Source organism: Scleropages formosus, chromosome 4 (genome assembly GCF_900964775.1).
Source record: "Scleropages formosus chromosome 4, fSclFor1.1, whole genome shotgun sequence".
NCBI classification, from domain to species: Eukaryota; Metazoa; Chordata; class Actinopteri; order Osteoglossiformes; family Osteoglossidae; genus Scleropages; species Scleropages formosus.
Window position 1 is genome coordinate 2684989 of NC_041809.1, and position 17891 is coordinate 2702879.

At 48.5% G+C, this 17891-nt stretch overlaps 1 protein-coding gene across 5 annotated transcripts in view; it reads right to left on the reverse strand.

The window, feature by feature from the left end:
* Positions 1 to 1802: 1802 nt before the first annotated feature.
* The window catches only part of lyst (lysosomal trafficking regulator), a 55507-nt gene continuing 39418 nt past the window's right edge, over positions 1803 to 17891 (reverse strand). For 4 of the 5 annotated variants that reach the window (XM_029251257.1, XM_029251258.1, XM_029251256.1 and 1 more), the window contains 31 exons: positions 17571 to 17751; positions 17258 to 17427; positions 16681 to 16911; positions 15825 to 15991; positions 15447 to 15611; positions 14823 to 14984; positions 13716 to 13907; positions 12912 to 13093; positions 12350 to 12559; positions 11664 to 11840; positions 11302 to 11378; positions 11014 to 11202; positions 10758 to 10903; positions 10570 to 10666; positions 10417 to 10478; positions 10267 to 10322; positions 9894 to 10046; positions 9503 to 9747; positions 8980 to 9046; positions 8718 to 8874; positions 8171 to 8311; positions 7673 to 7890; positions 6999 to 7229; positions 6716 to 6905; positions 6394 to 6530; positions 6186 to 6284; positions 5299 to 5438; positions 5093 to 5190; positions 4812 to 4968; positions 4082 to 4153; positions 1803 to 3893 (listed from right to left, as the gene is read on the reverse strand). In XM_029251257.1, coding sequence (XP_029107090.1) covers positions 3755 to 3893; positions 4082 to 4153; positions 4812 to 4968; positions 5093 to 5190; positions 5299 to 5438; positions 6186 to 6284; positions 6394 to 6530; positions 6716 to 6905; positions 6999 to 7229; positions 7673 to 7890; positions 8171 to 8311; positions 8718 to 8874; positions 8980 to 9046; positions 9503 to 9747; positions 9894 to 10046; positions 10267 to 10322; positions 10417 to 10478; positions 10570 to 10666; positions 10758 to 10903; positions 11014 to 11202; positions 11302 to 11378; positions 11664 to 11840; positions 12350 to 12559; positions 12912 to 13093; positions 13716 to 13907; positions 14823 to 14984; positions 15447 to 15611; positions 15825 to 15991; positions 16681 to 16911; positions 17258 to 17427; positions 17571 to 17751 — 4708 coding nt within the window. In that variant the 3' untranslated portion in view covers positions 1803 to 3754. The remainder of the gene's footprint in view (positions 3894 to 4081; positions 4154 to 4811; positions 4969 to 5092; positions 5191 to 5298; positions 5439 to 6185; positions 6285 to 6393; positions 6531 to 6715; positions 6906 to 6998; positions 7230 to 7672; positions 7891 to 8170; positions 8312 to 8717; positions 8875 to 8979; positions 9047 to 9502; positions 9748 to 9893; positions 10047 to 10266; positions 10323 to 10416; positions 10479 to 10569; positions 10667 to 10757; positions 10904 to 11013; positions 11203 to 11301; positions 11379 to 11663; positions 11841 to 12349; positions 12560 to 12911; positions 13094 to 13715; positions 13908 to 14822; positions 14985 to 15446; positions 15612 to 15824; positions 15992 to 16680; positions 16912 to 17257; positions 17428 to 17570; positions 17752 to 17891) is intronic. The other variant, XM_029251259.1, reaches the window with a different exon arrangement.

The following is a 17891-nucleotide window of genomic DNA, read 5'->3' on the forward strand; positions in this document are numbered from 1 at the left end:
CTGTGCCAGTTCAGATATTAAAGAGAAAATGCTGACATAGTGCACGTTTATTAGCCTCCAGTTAGTAAAACAGGAGTGATTTCTTCAGTATCTCTGCTTACGAATTGTTTATACCAAATCCTGTGAAATTCAGCCCTTGGCATTTAAAAAAAAAAAAAAAAAAAAAGTAATGAAAACATGTTTTTGCCACTCAGTTCTACCATCACTTCATGTCAACGAGGTCAGTTAATTATTCATTCATACACTTTTCTTCAAAGTAATTTACAGTGTTCAACGACATACTGTTATTTACCCAATTATACAGAGAGATAATTTTACTGAAGCAATTTAGAATAGGTACCTTGCTCTAGCGTAATACAGCTGGGGGGGGGATTTGAACCAGTGACCTTTGGGTCCAAACACAGCAGCTGTAACCCCTATGCTGGCAGTCAAGCAGGAATGAAGCTCACCTACGAGTAAACCAAGCCCAGTTGAACATGGAGACGACGGTGTTTTTGGTTTCAGGTTTGCAGGGAAGGGTCACTTGGACACGTTTAGCAGAACTCTAAGTGACAGTTGGGGTTTGGTGGCACAGCGAGTTTGGCAGCAGAGCAAGTTTGGCTAGGACCTCCTCTCTGGGGGGGTCTGGGGTTCAAGTCCCACTTGGGGTGCCTTGTGATGGACTGGCACCCTGCCAGGGTGTGTCCCCTCCAGCCTTGTGCCCTGTGTTGCCGGGCTAGGCTACGGCTCACCGTGACCCTGCTTAGGACAAGCGGCTTCAGACTGCGTGTGACTGACAGCTAAAAACCAGGAACGGAGCCAGAGATGAAGTGCGCCAACCAGAGGGAGGGATCACTAATGGTTCATGCAGCAGGAGCGACTTGACCACTGTTAAGGAGAGAATGTTATTAAAGTATTAAATGCTACAAATTCAACAAGAGGAGGGTGACAAATGTAACAGTGATTTTGGTGAAAAAGCCAACTTTCTCAGAAGGAACAAGTAATGGAGAAAACCCAACCCTTACTGCCCACCTGCAGCGAAGGGCATGAGCGGAGCAGCACACTTGTCTGTGTGTACCGGTCACTTTGCGGTCGCCCGCTGCTTCACATCACAATCAAACTTTTAATTGAGACACAGTTCTGTTTATGGAGACACACAAGGCTTCGGTGCTTTGATGCATCTTATACTTTGTAGGTCTCCCCATCGGTCTCCCTGCAGGTCTCCCCCCACCAGGGCGCCCAGGGTTCAGGACGTAGAGTCGGTGCGAATAAACAAACGGACACGGATGGGGGTTCCACAAAAGGAATAAACAACAGAAAAGATATTTTTCCACCAAATACATCCAGGCAGCAAGACCTTCTGAGAAGGAATTAGGATGTAGGTAATGAACGTAAAATAACCAGAATTATCGCTGAAAACAAAATCCTGAAGCATGATGTCCATTTAAAGACCATAACCTCATTTTAACATCGTATAACTCAACATCCGCGCTGCTACGATGGAGCAAGTGGTGACGCATTGGAACGACGAGAAACGGGCCAGCTGTCGGAGAGCGACAGCATCTACGCAGATATCGCTGGTGTGTGTGTTCGTGTTCAGCCGTGGGGACTTCCTCCTCCACAGGAACTCAGTCACTGACCACTGTATGACAAAGAACCCCCGTATCATTATCAGCCACTCTTTCGCTCTCATATATTAACAGGTGACATAATTTTTCAACATAAATCAGCACACTACATGACTCCTGGTCCAGGTAAGCACACACAGCACACACAACTGGTTTCTTAAATATTTGTATTTTATATATTTTTATATACTCATCACTTTATTTGTACATACATAGGTACAAAAAATAAGACATGTTCAGCTTGATCATTCACCGGTTCCCATGTCTCAGGGTAGGTAAAAGACGTATGACTTCATAGAGTAAATAGGAACCAAGAGGTCCGTTAAGTCGAGTCACGTCAGTCCGACGGGAAAAGGGCACGAAGCCCAAGTCATGTTACTCATTATCCACCTGCTGCCTGCACCTTTTGGGGAGGGGCACTCCATGCACTTGCGCTTAAGGCAGCCATGCAGGCCACAGGGTGGGAGTTGGGGGGGCTGATGTGCTTAAAAAGGCAGATCCTTCTCCAACACCGTGCCAACCGCTATCTGACTGGATGTAAACGTGGAAGTCCTTCCCTCCCAGAGCGACGCAGATGGATGTGCACAGCTGTACACATCTGCCGCAGCTGAGCACTAACAAACGCCAAGAGCGCAGCCCTTGGCAGGGCGGCGCGACAATTCCCTTTCCTGTAAACAAGCTTTAGTTCAGCGCGATGCTCAAGTGTGTGATGCGTTACAACGCAACGTTTATTATAAATATAATCCGGCCCCCTCACCAGCCTTGTTTTTAAACTGCACACGTGTGATGTAATGGGCCTCCGTTCAGGTATCGCTCAGGTGTGCGCTGGCTTTAAGGCATCTCAGCGAAGGGCTGTACGACTTGTGCAGACATGGGGCACCTGCCTGCTGCCGACACAGACACACTGCTCTATTGCTGGAGCCGGGTATGAGCCATTTGCAGAGAAAGGTCATGAGGTTATCTGCAGAGCCAGGCGACCGTCACAGGTGGAGCAGCAAAGTCTCTAACCTGCACTGACTTACGGGGGGTCGGAAGTGCACGCTCCATCCACAGGCCCCCAAAGGGTGGGAAAGTTGGGTCAGAAAGAGTCAGTGGGCTCATGTTGGGAACATAAACTGCAGGAGGGAAGCGACGTGGCCAGTGCTGGAGCAGAGCTGTTGCGTAGCCAGCGGGGGGCGAGCTACTCAAGGCAGAGAAGGCGGTTTATTAGTGTGACAGGTGCTCGCATTCTGGCAGCAGTGAAAAGCAGTTTAAAAAAAGTTAAGTAATGATAAAAGAGTTTCTCTTCTTCCACCTGGCCTCCAGCTCTTCGTACACCTGTCAAGACCCCTTGAGGACCTGAAGGAATTAAGACACATGGAGTTGGACTGTTTTCACTCAAATGGCCACCTGGAGAAATGTGAAGCCTCAGGCTTGAGTGAATCAGCTTCATGTCACCTGGTCTGGAATACTCAAATGGCGACAGACACACACACACACACACACACACACACACACACACAAAAATAACAGAATAGCTAAACTATAAGAGAGGCACAGATAGGCCCTGCCCACAATTCATGTTCTCATCAGGACACTGTGAGCAAGAACAACAACGATGACACACAGAGTGGGTCACTATGCGCTGCTGGTTTTGCCAACTTCTTCGTCATCGTTCTCATCCATGAGAAAGGAAAGGTTGTAGTTCAATCATAAAGCTTGCCCCGCCCTGCAGGGGGCGCTGTTTTCGGGTTATGAGGAAAACAGAACACTGCCGACACACTCAGTGCATTTACAGTGTCATTTAAGACATTTCAGAGAACAATGAAACAATTTTCAGATGACTTTGGAAAAAAGAAAACACTTGAAACCCAAAGAACACTTGGAATTGCAACGAAAGAGGCATCAATGGTTAAAACCTTTTCAACCAAACTGTCCCAGATCTTTAAATATAATACAAACACATTCGCTCATACATACAAAAGTATTCATAAATACACACATACAGATGCACACGCTACAATATTTTCATTTGTCACATTACTCGACGGCACTGGTCCCTCTGAGGCCCCCAGAAGGGGCAGAACAGCTGGGTTTCAGAGCATGCGGACCTCCATTGCCCCGGCATGCAGGTGCAGGGGTGGGTGGGGTCTAGGGCGAAGACTCGGTCAACCAGCGGCGTAGCTGCTGAGGAATGAATAGAACATGGGCAGCTTCATCCGCTGCTGGTCTCGGCGGCACCAACCCATGACAGTGCCCTCGCTGTTGGCCGTGTAGAGGTGGTGCCCGTCGCACGAGTACGTCAGGCTGTCGCGGGGAAACCAGATCCTTGGTTACCTCGAGGACCTACAGCTCACTTTACGCCTGCAGTTTTGACCTCATTGTTTCAATGCTGACTTCAGTGGTCAGAGCACCGCAGGAGGTGATGGACAAACTCAAAGTGAACACCTCCCACGCACGTGTGCAGAGAGCGGCGCTGGCGAAGGAGCGCCTACCTGACTATGGGTCTGCTGGACTTTGGGAAGGTGATCTCCCTGACGGGCTTCAGGTCCCACGTGCTCCATAGCCTGCAACAGAAAAAGGGGTTGCGGTCCAAGTTTCCTGCCAGAACCCACCAGCTGGACTGAGACTCTGGAGTGGCATCAAGAGCACAGGGAAAGAGTACTTACCCTGAACTGATACAGTAAAAATGACCCTGCTGTGTAAATGGCTAAATCCATGTAAGTAGCTTATTGTATAAAGCTCACATTACGATTACGAATCATAACTAAAACTAAAATCAAAACTAATTTACTAATTTGAGGGACTCCAACAGAACCCAGAGGGTTAACAGTAAAGATGCTTGACACTCTTCTTTTTATTGCTCTCCGACACACAGGAACACCAGACAGGACCGGTAAACATATGGAAGTGAGCTGACTTGAGGCAGTCCCACACTGCTACACCGTTCCGGTGCTCCTTATATTCACTGGCTTGCTGTGTAAATACAGGTTGTCCTCACTTTTCTTCAAAGAGGAACGTTTTGAAAAGATAGAAAAGCGCAGAAAAGTAAAAAATAACAGAACTGAAATATGTTTATGCTCAACATGCCCAATGGCACCAACGAGCCTATGTTTTTGGGCAGTGCTGAAGGCCTCATGCTCCCCTTTGTTTACAGACCCTCCTTTGAATAGGACCATTCTCAAACCGGTACAGCAACGTGAACCCAGTGGAGGGAACCCCCACCTGACCACTCCGTTCTCCAGGCCCCCGGCGATGACGTTGACAGACAGGCCCTCCGGCTGGTTGGAGAAAGCCACGGAGCAGATGGTCTCCCTGCAGTGCACGTGTCCGACCAGGTCACCGTTAACTGTCCACAGGCGCAGGTCACTACCGCCACCCACTGACCACAAGGATGGAACAGTTAAGACAAATGCTAAATGGTACAGCTGGGGAAATGCATTAAATCAAGTGCAGCAGAACGGCTGGCAGCCCAGTGGGTCAAAACACGGTCCCTGTGGACCCACCCGAGTCGCACACGGTCGCAATGTCCCCCGTTGTCTCACTGGCGGACACGGCCGTGACCGGGCTCTTGTGCCCTGTAAGGTTCTGGACGTGGCAGAGCCTGTGAGTATCGATTAGAAATACCACAGATCGGTACCAATGGTTACAGAAGCCCGTGTCAAAACCTCTGAAAATCAGAAGCGATTTCACAGGAGAGCGCTTGACACACCTGTTGAGGTCCCAGATGATGCAGGTGCCATCATTGCTGGCACTGATTAGGATGCTATAGGGCTTGCAGACGAAGAGACACCTGACCTCGGCCGTGTGCCCATACAGGTGCACCTGAGACTCCACCTCCATCTCAGAAGGCTGCAATAATGACAGATGATTCAAATAAACATCAATATTGTTTTCTGGACCTACATTTCTCTTTCTCAAAAAAAAAAAAAAAAACGAAACATTTTCTGGACCTTCCCCCTCCACTCTAAGTTTGGCCCAGTTCTGAATCAGTCTATAAACCAAACACACATGAACATGAAATTAACACACCCATTCCTTTCCCATTCTTTCGTGGACAAATTAACAGAAATTTATCCACCTCTCACTAGGGGGTCAAATAATAGGTTTCTAGATGAAAAACATGTCACCTAAAATGGAAAAACTAGTAAAGGTTTTTTGCTTAGTTTTTTTTTTTTACCCACAATGACAACATATTTTATAATATTTGTAATGAAAAAGACTGAATTCAATCACTTACTATCCAAGTTACTAAAAGTTGTGCAGCAGAGAATAACTTTTGCATTAGCAAAATTTCAGCATCGTCTTAGTTTCCAAATTTTACATGACTTATGACTACAACTGAATTCATATTTACACGTTTGCAGTTTATTTCTAAAAATTGGAGTGCTGCAGGGTTGCCCAGGATGCTTCCGGAAGCATTCAAACCCAACTTTTCCTACAGCCCTTTCTATTACGGCATGGACATCTTTCACATCTCACACCTCTGCCATTGGCTGCATGGAGGAACTATGACACATGGCTAAAAAGCCACCTAACAAGTGCCCGAAACATGCCCTGGGTGGAGACCAGAAGGATGTGGTTGCCATGGAAACGCACCATCGTGCTTGTGAAGCGGTTGCTGTATGCTGTGATGATGCCACACTTGCTGCCTGTGAACAGCTGGCAACTGTCGGGCACCCAAGCACAACTGGTCACCTGCCAGGAGGAGAGGGGTATAAACCAGTAGCAGGATGTTAAAATTGAGATCTGTGGTAAATTCAGCGTGAACACACTAATTGTGAGTGTGAGGAGCAGGATGTCATACCTGGTGCAGCTGCGAGCACTGGATGAAGTTGATGGGCGGCTCACTCTGCTTGCTCTTCAGCCGGAGCATATTGTCCGCGTAGCCCCAGCTCAGGATGGCCGACCACTGGATGTCCGTGCTGTGCATGCTCCGTACCCCTGCAACAGCAGGGCGGTGAGGCAGTAGCACACCCAGGATGAAATCACACCTGCTGTAAGGTCCTTGATCAAGATACTTACCCAGTATTGCTTCACTAAAAATGACCCAGCTGTATAAGTGGGTAAATAACTGTAAAAGCACTGATAATAGTAAAAGCGATGTCACTGTGCGGCCCAGTTACTACCTTGCTCCTTGCTGTAAATCATCATGAGGCAGAACTTCCGGGAAAGTCCACAGATAGCGCGGGTGGGAAGGGCCAGCAGCGAACCAAAGGCCTCTCCATGGGGCTGGCTGAAACACACCACGGGGTCCGGCGCGCTGGGGGAGCCCACGTACTCCCCCCACTTCAGGCCCTTGATCCAGGGCAGGGGGCTCTGCAAGAGCGAGGGCCACAGAGGTCAGGAAAGAGGTCAGGAAAGAGGTCATATGCCACCTCTGTTCCCTACGCTCAATGGGCCGGAACATACCGGACAGGTCACCTCCCTGGGGTGCTCACGGGTGTCACGGAAGGCCAGCTGTACCAGCAGGCCCACTGCGCTGGGCAGCTCGCCCTCCATCAAGAGCCGGGGGCCGGCCCTGCTGACATGGCTTGTGCTGAACAACTGCCGGGGCGTCTGGCCGTATGTCTTGATCATGGTCTCCAGGGCGCGCCGCTGTACGGGGTCCTCGACGGCAGACACGTCCATACCAAAGTACGTCTGAAGAGGGACGGACGGGCTGTCAGAACAGTCTTCGGTAACAAACTTAAATCTAAGACATCAAATCAGATAGCTAAAGGTATCACGAACATGAACAATGAGATGCACACCAAGCTATGACAATGTGTTTCAGTTGGGATAAATCACAGACGTCTGCAAGTATATAAAATTCATTATCCGAATGTTTGCATAATAAAGAACACCTGTTTTATTAATAGACTAAAAAGATGTTGAAGTTCCACAGGGGATCAGCATTCTCTATCTCTCTACTTCTTACTGCTATTACTATTAATGTCTTTCTTTACAGACTAGATTGCAAATGTACTCATTTATACAACTTTTTTTGTTTATGCGATTAAAATTGATGATGTCCATCATAGCTACAACTAGCATGGCTTCCTCTGGGACGTTCAGTGGTGACCTGGTGGCCAGGGGACACTCACCGCAGGGTGGAACACGTTGATGGCCTGCACGGCTGCCTTGCCCTTTTGCTTAAGGCCAAAAACCAAGTCGATCCACTGGCACAGTGTCTGGGAGACCTGGTCAGACTCGAGCGCCTGTCGGTAGATCAGGACGAAGAGCCTCGGGTCGCTGCGGGCCCAGGAGGGCAGATTCACGTGGTTGACGCGATCGCCGTTCTGGCGCACGCCGAAGTCAAAGCCTGAGGCATGGCAGCAGGGTTGTGGAGAGGTGAGGCAACCACCACAGAAACAACCCGATCTCCCTTTCAGCATCTCCACACAAGTTAATGTGGTGATCAATGAATCAATCTTGATGGAAAATCTCATACTGTCAACAGATCAGCAGCACTTTGGAACTTCTTCCATACACAGAAACATATTGCCTAATTTGGCCCTTTATTCTTTCTTCTGTGACTAAAACAATGAATGTATGAGTTTGCAGGAGAATTATTCATTGGAGATTTTTTCAGCCAGTCTCACCTTCTCTGTTGACGAGGAACTCGGGCAAGTAGAAGAATTCTGGGATGAGCTCCTTCACATCGGTCATGGATTCGTAGGATGAGAGGCGCCACGTTGTGTTCATGGAGTGGAAAGTCCGGTCCGGAATGTCAAAGCTCTGATCTGCCGGTGGTTATGGGGAATTGTGGGTTAGAGAGACCATTACGTGGTCTTTGCAAACCTCTCAGTGATGCTAAATATAGCCCAGCATTCGCACCCAGTCTTGGGAGACAAGGAAAACTGCTTTGAGCAGAGGCATCTTCTATGATTACTTGCTTTTAACATCAAAACCTCTTAAAGGAACACGATGACAGCAGTGCGCACCGCAACGGCGCGAGATCATTAAAAAAATATATTGCATTGCTTTAATCAGCTAGATCTCTAGAGAGAGATATAAATACGTAGATATAGACATATAAATAGACTTTAGATGGACAGACCAACAATACGTACACACATAATATCTTTACATTACTCCATGTGATCAAACCCATTTTCTCCGTCGTAGACCTGACCAGCATCTCCTTACCTTGGTAGGCCAAGAACATCTTGGTGAAGGGTGGCATGCGGACCAGGAAGTGCAGCACCGTGCCACTGTTGGAGTAGTGTGAGCCGTAGTGGTAGGGCTGTACGGGTGGCATGGGATCGTCCTCGCGGGCACCCTTCCGGAACTCCTCCTCCAGGTACTGCAGGAGACACAGCCCTGTCACGCCCGAGTAAGTGCTCTGCCAGTATCACGCATCGCAGCTGACCCACCACACCCCTTGTTCCCTCTCAGGGACCAGACACACCCTGTAGTTGTCCACGTAGCGCTCCTCCTTCTCCTTAGACTGCACAGCGATGGGCTTGCTCAGGTTCCTGTCCAGGGAGAGAATCATTAGTGAGACTCGTGGGAAACTCCAACCTGGTCCTCCACAGCTGCCCTCCTGTCCTTATTGGTGGAGATCCAGGTTTCTTCACAGCTTCCAGTGAACTCGGGAGGTGAAAAATGACAGGGCTGCAGTCAGTCATTGACTACAGTGAAAAAACCCTTCAGCACAACCATTAACGTCCTCTGCCCCTTGGAGGTGTTGAATCCCTTCTCTTTGAGAGCTATTTCCCTTCTGTTCTCCTTACAGCTCCATAATTGAGTCCAACACCATCTGCTATGATTATCTATGCGTTTGCTATTTGAACGTCACTACTATAGGAGCTACTTGAGGGATGTGAACCAGTTACATGGAGGTGTCAGATAGACTAGCTGTACTCTGATAGCACTGTGTCTGAAGCTCTTTGTTGGTTGCTGATGCCCTTTCATTGACTCAAAAGACTCACCTGTAGACAGCAGGATCATTCAAGTCCAGAGTCTCACTCGTGTAGTCGCTCAGGATGAAAGGGAAGACAGGGTACTGCATAAGGTCATTGAAGGAGCGCCCGGCATGCTTGTTGAGGTGTGTCAGGTACTCAAAGTTGGAGATCTGGCCTGAGCTCCACAGGTTTGTCAGTGCTGTGATGTTGCCATATTCCAGCAGATTGGGCAGGTTGGAGGTCAGGATGTTGTGGTAGACATCATCACGGAACTGTAGCGCCAAGTGGAGACAACCATGGAGCTGTTTAAACCCTTTACAATCAACTGCCCACCTCTGTGAGTAACCACACAATGGCGACCTGGGTATGCGATGACTGAAAGCCTTGGATTCAAGTGTGTGAGGTCAGCAAGTCTTGCCTTGGTGTTGTCGAAAGCCAGGAGTAGCGTCCTCCCGTTGGTGAGGAAGATCTCCACAGCATTGTCTCGGAGCTGCCACCAGCGCTTGTGCACCTCCTTGATTTCCTCGTATGTCCAGGAGAAGGATGCAGGTTCAGTTTCTCCATGTGGACTCTGTTGGGATACACAGCCTGCATAGGAATTGCTCAACTGTGCCAACTACACACACCTCTGGTCACCCGTTTCTCTGCCCTGTATTGTTTACATACACTTATCCACAATATGCCTTTACTTAATGTTCACACCCATCAGTCTTTTCTGATGTGCTTCAATTACAGTTCACACTGACGACAGGATGCCCTCTGCAGTCTATCACGGTGCTTTGTGTTCTTACCTGGTTGTCATGTGCATCACTGGCATTGTCCTCCACAAAATACATCCCTGACTTCCCTGGATTGGAAAATGAAACAAATCAACAGCAAGTGTGAGCAGGACAATGAACAGGTAATAGCACATGAGCAGAGAATTGTGGGTCAATACCAACCAAGCAGCAGCTCCCCTGCAGTCTCTCTGGAAGGAGCCACGCTGATGCACCTCCGGGTGAACCTGGAGATGGCGAAGAAAATTACATTATAATGCATCTTCAAAGAAACATGTCTTCCGAGGGGTCTGCAGGCAAAGTCAGTGGGTCTCCTACCGGATGGCCTCGCTTGTGGCCTTGTCCTTCACTGTGGAGGAGAAGGAAGAGTGGGTCTTATCTTCAAAGAGGAAGGACAGTGGTGGCTTCACCGGATCTGGAAAGAATCACCCATCAGATACAGATGTCACGACCAGGTTTACCTGCATTTTCACACTCCACCCTCCCTGCACAAGAGAGCAGCGCACCTTCCGGCTTCTGACGGTCCTTCAGCAGGTATTTGTTGGGGATGGTGAGGTAGCATCTCTGCAGGCGACGGCGCTCTCTGTTGGGGCCCTCTGTAGGATCCAGTTGCCAAGATGTGGGGTAGGAGGCCTGGTCATACCAGACAGCCCTGACGCACAGAAACACGCAGAGGTTCATGTTGTCGTCACACCCTCCCCATGCTTGTCCACAAGCTGGTCTCCAGGTGTGTGTGGAGGTCGCTAGAAGATCAGTGCTCACCGATCATGAGTCAGCTGCTGCACCAGCTCCTGCCAGTGACGACTTGCCGTCAGGTCCACCTTGTAGAGGCCACGGATGTGCTGCATCACCTTCTTCCTCTCCATGCCCTGGCGCAGCGACACGTTCTGTGTGATGTCCGCTGCGATCTTTGAAATGTCCTTCGACTTGGCTTCTAGTCTTTGCATCAGACTGGGTTGGGAGGTAGTGGGCAGATCACAAAAACTTCCTCTACTTGGAAGGCAGCCTTACCTCAGTATCACATGCTCCCATGTTTAATCGTGACCTCACCTCTTTTGGGTGTTGTTCATCTTTTTCTCCCACGCTCCTTTGCTCGTGTTTTCTTCCGACTCGTATTTAAGCTGCTCCTAAACAACACAGACCTAAGTAGTCAAGGCGGTGCTTTGGAAATACCATGAAGTCCCTACGGCTCCCTCCCCCCAAATTGAGAAAAATAGTGACTTCCCTTGTATAATGACGAGAAGTCAGACTTACGAGGAGATGTAATTTGTGAACGATTTGTGGCTCATGTTATTTTCCAAATTACACCTATTATGTGAGGGAAGCCTTTACTATTTATCTCCGCAGACTGCAGAATCATCATCACAGTGCAAAAATGGTGGAGCGAAACCCCTTAGTTCCGCAGGCTTCACCTCCTTGATGGCCTTTATGAGGTCTGGTCTCGGTGGGGCATTGGGTGGGATGCATCGGTGACCACACAGTTTGAGTGCGGTCATGAAGACCCCAACTGCCGTTTGCTCCTCCTTGGTCAGGCTGTGCCTGTGATCGTGGAGCAACTCGTACAAGTAAAGGGCCAACTTGGGACCGTGCTACAGAGAGCAAGAGAGAGAGGATGGAAATGATGGATGGGGGTGGAGAAGAGGGTGAAGGATGGAGAGAGGGTAGAGAAAAGGTGATTAAAAGCAAGAGACCCACAAAATTATTCCAGTGGAACAGAGAAAAAACCAAGACAGACAGTCCTTTTATTTGTTTTGACAAAGCCGTGCGTCTCTGTAATGTTCCCCAGCCGACCTCTCAAAGAGGCAGAGGTAACAAACTCGTCTGTGGGCAACTTCAAAAGAGAAGTTTGGCACGTCTTAGCGGAGAAATGAGAAGTGGACGCCAGAAAGCTCTCTGTCTTGCTAATAAGGCCAGATGAAAGCTCCTGGTGCAGATTATTCCATAGAGCATTCAGACCTTTCTCAGGAAATAACGTATAAATATGAATCTACCAGTTCTATTATAATTTGTATGCTATGGTTACTTGGTTTCTGCTCAGCAGAAGAAACCTCAGAGGCTGCCAAACAAGATGGGTCATTGTCATGGCGCAGGGGCTTACCTCCAGGCTAGGGCTCAGGCTCTCTCGGAGGATATCGGGGTGGACGGGGTCGTAGACAAACTCCAGGGCCTCCCTGCGGTCGGCGATGGGCCGCATCGTGCTCAGTGTGTGAACGAGCAGCCGGCCGATCTGCACCCTGAAGGTGTCCCGGCATGACCACAAGATGCGTCGCCACATCTGTCGGGGGACGCTAGAGCGCCCTGAACTGCCCTGGGGTCGGGAGGGAACCCGCTCACGCTCACCCAGAGACACGTATGCACTGCCAAACATTATGACTGATCTTGGATCAGTTTCACTACCCTGCTCGTAATGATCAGGAAAAAGGCTGTAGGAAACCTGAGCGGTCTACAAAAACTTGTTGCGAGCAAAATATTGGGACATGCACAGAATGTGACACACAATAGTAATAGAATGGCATTGCATTAAGTGAAGAAGCTGAGAACCACCATGGCAGATGAAGTAAAACCAAGTGTTACTCAGTGTAGCAACAGCAAGAAGAAACCCACCCCCAGCCCCACCCCTGTGTAGGCTCTCCACAGGCTGGATGGTGGCAGTCGCTCACCAGGCCGATCTTGATCCCCTCCGTCATGAGCTTAAGGATCTCCTTCTGGAAGCTCTTCCTAGTAGCGGGAGGAGGTACTGCTCCATTCTCTTCAGGGCCGTGCTCGCCTGCACCAGCCGAGACTCCCTGGTGCGCGGGGGACTCGGGGATGTTCAAGAGGTCAAAAAAGTCCTGCCCGACATCTGGCACAGCAGGGTGAAGGCATTACTTACAAAACTACAAGGATTGGAGCTCAGCCGCATGTCTGACAGGATATGACACTAAGAGGTTAGTAGTAAACCAAGTAGCAAGAGTGTAAACCCATCCCTTGCCAAACAAGGTTAATCTATCCCATGAACTCACCCTTGACACCTTCAAAAATTTGCCACCACCATTTAAGAGAGGGGGGGAGGTGAATACAGAAAATTTCTTTTTTAATTTTATAATATAATAGTATGGTATTTTTTTTTCCTGTTCAATTTATCCTCTTCTTTTGCAACCATTTTAGGAGACATTTTTATAATAATTGACGACAAGATGACAGTATTTCCACTGCAACGGACGAGTAAGGCTGTCTAATGCTGGACTACCTTCATTTGACTGCGGGATTAACGCTTTATCTACAATAGCATTAGGTTATTCATGTTAGAGAAGCTTCTTTCTGTCATGTAAATATTAGCTGTTATGTACAAGTCCATCGTGGTTAGCTAGTCCTGAATCTATTTTAGTCGATTTAGATTTAACAGATTTTGTGATTGGTTGAGACTGTCAACGGGACAGGAAGCAGGATGTACAGTATGGACCGTTTAGTTGTGACTGGTGTACCTTGGTAAATGAGGCGGTTCACGGCAAGCACCAGAAGCCTCTGGAGCCGCTGAATGAACTCCGACTCGCTGGCACGGATGGGGTTCTCCTGGCTCATGCGGCGCTGCATCATCTGGGTGAGCTCGTCGCTGGCCACTGAGCGCATGCGCATCAGCAGGGAATCCGATTGGGCCAGCGAGAAGCGCCGCCGCCCTGTACCGTGCAGAGGCGCACGTACCAGGACAGAGGAAAAACAAAAGGTCAACAAGGCAATGCTCCTCAGTATATGCTGGAATACTGAACGAGGTGAAATGCTGTTTAAGGACTTGCATAACATTACAATACAATCTGCAAGGATGTATAAATACCATTTTTTGGTCTTACAACAGAAAGGTGTAATACTGAAAAAGTTTCATCTGCCTGAAAAACGCAGGAACACTGCAGAACCCGTAGTGAGTACGCACAAATTTCAAAAGCGCAGTACACAATAATAATCTTTTCAGTTAATATACTCATAACACCATTTCTGGTTTTTAACCCCTTTGTGTGTGTGCGTATGTGCGTGTGTGCGTGTGGACAGTCAAGATGAGCAGCTTCCTCTCAAAGCATACTGGTTACAGCTGTTGCCTTTGGGCTTGATGGGTAAATGTTCATATCCTACCTCCTACCGTCGTACCCATGACCAAAAGGAACTTTCCCTGAACTGACTGGGTAAAAATCACCCTGCTGTATAAATGGGTAAATAACCATTAGCAGGTAAACATTGTAAATCCCTTTAGAGTAAACTAAAGAAATAAAACGAAAATGTAAACCAAGACTACAGCTCAGACTAGGAAACCGTGTACTGGTAATGGGCACACGCACATACACACACTGGGGATACAGAGAGAGGCACACACAGACATACACTCTGGGGTGCAAAGAACTGACATGCCCACTTCACACATATGCGTGCGGAGAGAGTCACACATATCTGTTAGTTAGAAAACCAAACAGCACCAGTGATGCAGGGCTCTACTGGGCGAGTTAGGGGAGGGGGGTGGGGTCAGCCCCCCATGCCAAACTGAAGAAACACTCCAGGGGAAGTGTTGTCTTGCATTGGGTAGGGGGCAGGACCCCGTACTGCACCTGCGTCGGTGGGGAAGACGTAGGAGGTGGAGCCGGTAGGGGATGGGAGAGGGGACCCTTGGGACAGGAAGCTGAAGGGCGGGGACAGTGGCACCTGGCCGTAGGAACAGTAATGCTGCCGGGGGATGCTGGGAATTATGGAGTCTTTCATGGCCGTACACCCTTCGAGGGATTGGTGGACATTGCCAGGGGGACAGGGGGAGGCAGGAGATGACAGAGAGACAGCCTGTGAACTTAAGAGATTACACTGGCTCCTTCCCCTTGATGCAGGGGGACATAATGGAGGGCAGGGCTGGATAGACTACTGCTGCTATGACAACTACACCATGATGATCAAGACTGCATTTCATAATCGCTTTCCTCACTGCTGTCCTGTGAACCATTACTTACTTACTCAACATGTCTAATTGAGCAGTTAATACTCCCACTGCAAACATCTGCTTTGCATACGTCAGGAAGGACTTTAAAACTAGGAGATCGATTCCAACAAAAAGTCTTTCCCATTCCATCAATACAAATTGAGTCCAGTAGATCAGGACCATCCACCCAGTTTTCACATCACACATACTGAAGTATATGATTCACAGTGGAATGGACCAGCACCCCAGCTGGAACTGCACTCACCAGCAATACTCTTTCGCTTCTGGTGGAGGGCATGATGGGGGGACGAAGGCGGAGAAGTAGGCACATGGAGTGGCCCGCCTGGCTTCTGGGGGTCCTGGTTTGCCGTGGTCTTGATGAACTCAATAGCTGCCTGCAGGATTCTGAACTGGAGAGCCACCGCCATGTCTGCAAGAGACCAGGAAGGAGACAGTGAGAACACACCAGGGACACATAGCTAACATCATTGATTTAAATCGACAGGCTCATGAAAGAAAGGATGCAGGTTAAAATGCTAGTGCTGTTGCACTGCTGAGCAAGCAAATAGCCTCCTCTCTAAGTAAGTGACAGGATAATGACGGGGTGGGGCACCATCTACAGCTTCCACCATTGCTGGCTCACCCTGGGTGCGGCGAATCCGGCTGGTCTGCAGGTAACCCAGCAGAGTGATGAGGTCTTCGATGATGCGGAAGTACTGGGAGCCCGAGGTACAGCAGGAGTGGATAGTGACTGCCACCAGCAGCTGCTGAATGTCACACACCAGCAGTTTGTAGTCATTCTGGGGCATCCTGTGGGGGGAGGAAAGGGAAGAGGGTCCACTAGTTCATCACAAAAAATTCATCAAGCCATAAATGTGAAGATGTTATGAAAGAAAGTTAAATATTGTTCATTCCTGTTTTGAAATTTATCTAACTACAGTGCAGTCTTGTGTGATCAGGATACTGGAAAGTCCCAAGCATCAGAATATTACTTTTGAAATATCTTTTTCCAGAATAAATTAAAATTAAATAAATATACACACAAATAAATAACTGGCACCATCACCAAAGTGGAACAAAAAACTTAAGAAAATCCTTTTTCAATATTTTGAAGTGACTTACTTGCATAATAACTGCCTAAAACTTTAAACACAAAAAAAAATTCATAATAAGTGCAGATTTGGTAATGAATCGTACGTTTACTTTGTCTTATGCTATATTTAATAACAAGGTGACAAAGAGTGATTTTGTAAGCCGAGTATGTGATGAGAGGTCAATTGAATAACCTGACGCCCTCCATGCCTCCCCATTTAGCCCAGGTATGTTACAATGACCTGGAGTCCTTAAATAGACATTAAGGGCACCATCATACCAGGAAGAACAGTTTCAAAGTACAAGTCCAGAAATAACTGCTGGGTTTGATTTATTTATTTTTTAAAAAACTTAAGCTTCATCTTTGCTCCCCCCCAAGACAGCTCCCACCCGTGCCCATGTCTGACCCATTCTCCAGGCCGTGAAGAGTGGCAAGCGTGTTGAAGAGCACGTAGAGCAGCCCCTGGTCTAGCAGGATGTCAGTCATCTTGGGACAGGCGTTGAGCAGCTGCAGCAAGACGCAGAGTGCGTTGTGTACCAACGCGTTCTCACACAGGCCATTTTCGATCAGGCCCAGGATGGGGATCACACAGCGCCTCCTGAAAGGAGGGATGTTCTCCAGGTCCTCCACATCCAGACTGCATTAGAAAGAGAAGAGAGACAGACAAAAAATGCAGAGTTGGAAGAATTATGACAGCTTACAGAGTAACTTCCTCCTGTTTTATCGGGTGCAGACAAAACACAGACTCCTCAACTTCTTACAGAAGTGAGTTGAAGTCTCTTGGAAATTTGTTTGCAACTCCAAAGTAGTCACAATCAATAAAAGCTTAATAGAGATGTTCAGAATTTTCAGAAAACAAACAAGTCAAGATAGTGCAATTTAAAATAAATCTTTCGAAACCCAACCCTTTGTAACACTCGAATCGTGCTGTGTCGTCCTTGACCACTCCTCCTTTCCTCCCTGCAATTCGATGCCAGACTTACTCCTCGTCCAGGCCAACAGGCCGCCCGAAAAGCATCTCGAGGAAGCACTCCAGTAGGCCCTGGGAGCCCTGATGGAGGTACAGCTGGTTGGCCAGCAGCGAGAAGCCATGGTTCTTCAGGAACTTCTCCTTCTGTTCCTTTGCAGCGCGACTGAAGTAGGCGTCAAGCAGCTGTGTGGGACACACACACACACACACACACACACACACACACACACACACAACCCCGGCACTCAATGGTTGTATTTAAAGCTTTCTTTTATGTGACGTTGCCACCTGCATGGATTTCTCCTCTTGTCTGAGGATGGCCTCACCTTCATGACCCCTTGCTGGATGAGCGGGGAGGGGTGATTGACCAACACGATCAGGGCCTCCGGCTGGACGACTTTGTCCATCACTTCCTCCAGCATAAGGTCGGGTAGCAGGAGTAGGACGCCTCGCAGGAGCTCGTAGAGGCCGCAGCAGACGAGCACCAAGCAGTCCTCGGCGCTGGTCCTGTGGCAGAAACACCATATCAAAATCCTGTTAATCTGGTCCTGCATGTTCACGTTTACTCATTTACCTGATGCTTTTCTCCAAAGCAACTTGGGGAGTTAAGATATTCATAGCAATTTAGCCATTTCTACAGCAGAGTA